Genomic DNA, 1,961 nt, shown 5'->3' with positions numbered 1-1,961 from the left:
AAAAAAAAAAAAAAAAAAATTAAAATGTTTAACTGATAAAAGTTCATCTGTGGCAGAGTAAGAGATACAAAATCTCATACCTAAAGAATGGTTAAAAGTCAAAAATGCCCAAATGTACTTATCAATGTATGATTTTACCATATAATTTCTTACCAGGGTCTCTAAAATAGTAAAATTTACTACTTGTTCTATGTGTAAAAACTCATGAGCCATATCTCAAGGACATCTGATAATTTCAATATTCATAAATCTTAGTGGAAGCAGCCTGAAAGCTTCTGGCAGCCAAATACATGATTAAGTCAGCAAATGTTTATTGAACTGCCAACTGCAAATCCACTGTGTTATACCCAAAGCAGCAGCTCTTAAGCAATCAGAAATTGCTACTCACCAGCAAGGGTGTAATCCATATCAAAACCAAAACACTTTATCTTTTCCATGGCTAAGCTTCGATTCACAAACACCCTATAGAAAAGAATAAAAAATAATATCTCAATTAATACTGAAAAATAAATTCTCAAGTTTAATAAAGTTATTTGGCTATTTTCTAGATTTTCTCATTTTTCCAACTAATTGTTTAAACTTTTAAAATTATATACTAAGATGCATAATACAACATGTTGTCCGATATATTTACCTTGATACACATATACACAGTGAAATGATTAATACAGTCAAATAAATTAACATACCCATTATCCCATATAGTTACCTTTCTTTCTTTGTGGTACAAGTACTTAAAATCTACTGTCTTGGCAAATTACCAGTATATAATACAATATTATTAAATATAGTCCTCATGCTATACATTAGATCTCTTAGACTTATTCATCCAACCTAATTGCAACTTCATACCCTTTGATCTACATCTTTCCATCCTTCCCCAACATTGTTTTGTTTTAGTTTTTTGAGGCAGAGTCACTCTGTCACCCAGGCTGGAGTGCAGTGGTGCAATCACAACTCACTGCAGCCTCAGCCTTCTAGACTCAGGAGATCCTCTCACCTCAGCCTCCCCAGTAGCAGGAGCTATAGGCACACATCACAAAGCCTGGCTAATTTTTTATTTTTGGTAGAGACAGAGTCTCACCTATATTGCTCAGGCTGGTCTTGAACTCCAGCTCTCAACCAATCGTCCTACCACAGCCTCTTAAAGTCCTGGGATTACAGGCATCAGCCACCATGCCTGGCCTCCAATCACTGTTTTGCTCTTTGTATGGTTTCATTTTTTGATTGCTTTTTAGATTCCACATGTGAAATCATGCAGTATTTTTGTGTGTCTAGTTTTTTCACTTAGCATAATGTCTTCTAGGTTCATCCATGGTGTTGCAAATGATAGAATCTCCTTTTTTAAGGCTGAATATTCCACTGTGTGTATATATACCACAATTTCTTTATCCATTCATTCAGCCCATAGAGAAATATTTTGTTTTTTCCATCTCCTGGCTATTGTACATAATGTTACAATGAACATAGGAGTGCAGATATCTTTACAAAGTAGTGATTTTATTTCACATAGACATATAACCAGAATTGCTGGGTCATATGGCAGGTCTATTTTCAATTTCTTTAGGAAGCTCTACAGCACTTTCCACAGTGGCTGCATCAATATACATTGCCATCAATAGTGTACAAGGATTCCCTTTTCACTGCATCCTTGCCAACATTTATTTCCTATCTTTTTGATAAAAGGCATTCTAACAGGTATGAAATATCTCATTGTGGTTTTGATTTGTACTTCCCTGATGATTAATGATGTTAAGCACCTTTTCAAATACCTGTTAGCCATTTGCATGTCTGCTTTGGAGAAGTATCTACTCAGGACCTTTGCCCATTTTTAGGTTATTACTTTTTTTTTTATTGTTTGAGGTCCTTATGTACTTTAGATATTAATCCTTTATCAGATACATGGTTCACAAACAGTTTCTCCAAATCCATAGGCTGCCTTTTTTTTTTTTTTTTTTTTT

The 1,961-nt window shown here is 34.3% G+C and overlaps 1 protein-coding gene across 3 annotated transcripts in view; it reads right to left on the bottom strand.

The window, feature by feature from the left end:
• NT5C2 (5'-nucleotidase, cytosolic II) overlaps positions 1-1,961 on the bottom strand; it is a 108,171-nt gene that overhangs the window by 56,048 nt on the left and 50,162 nt on the right. For all 3 annotated transcript variants that reach the window (XM_017531079.2, XM_017531080.2, XM_017531084.2), the window contains one exon: positions 389-462. In XM_017531079.2, the coding sequence (XP_017386568.1) occupies positions 389-462 (74 nt within the window). The remainder of the gene's footprint in view (positions 1-388; positions 463-1,961) is intronic.

This window comes from Cebus imitator, unplaced genomic scaffold (assembly GCF_001604975.1).
Source record: "Cebus imitator isolate Cc_AM_T3 unplaced genomic scaffold, Cebus_imitator-1.0 Scaffold71, whole genome shotgun sequence".
Classification (NCBI taxonomy): Eukaryota; Metazoa; Chordata; class Mammalia; order Primates; family Cebidae; genus Cebus; species Cebus imitator.
This window is presented reverse-complemented; position numbering and strand designations above follow the sequence as displayed.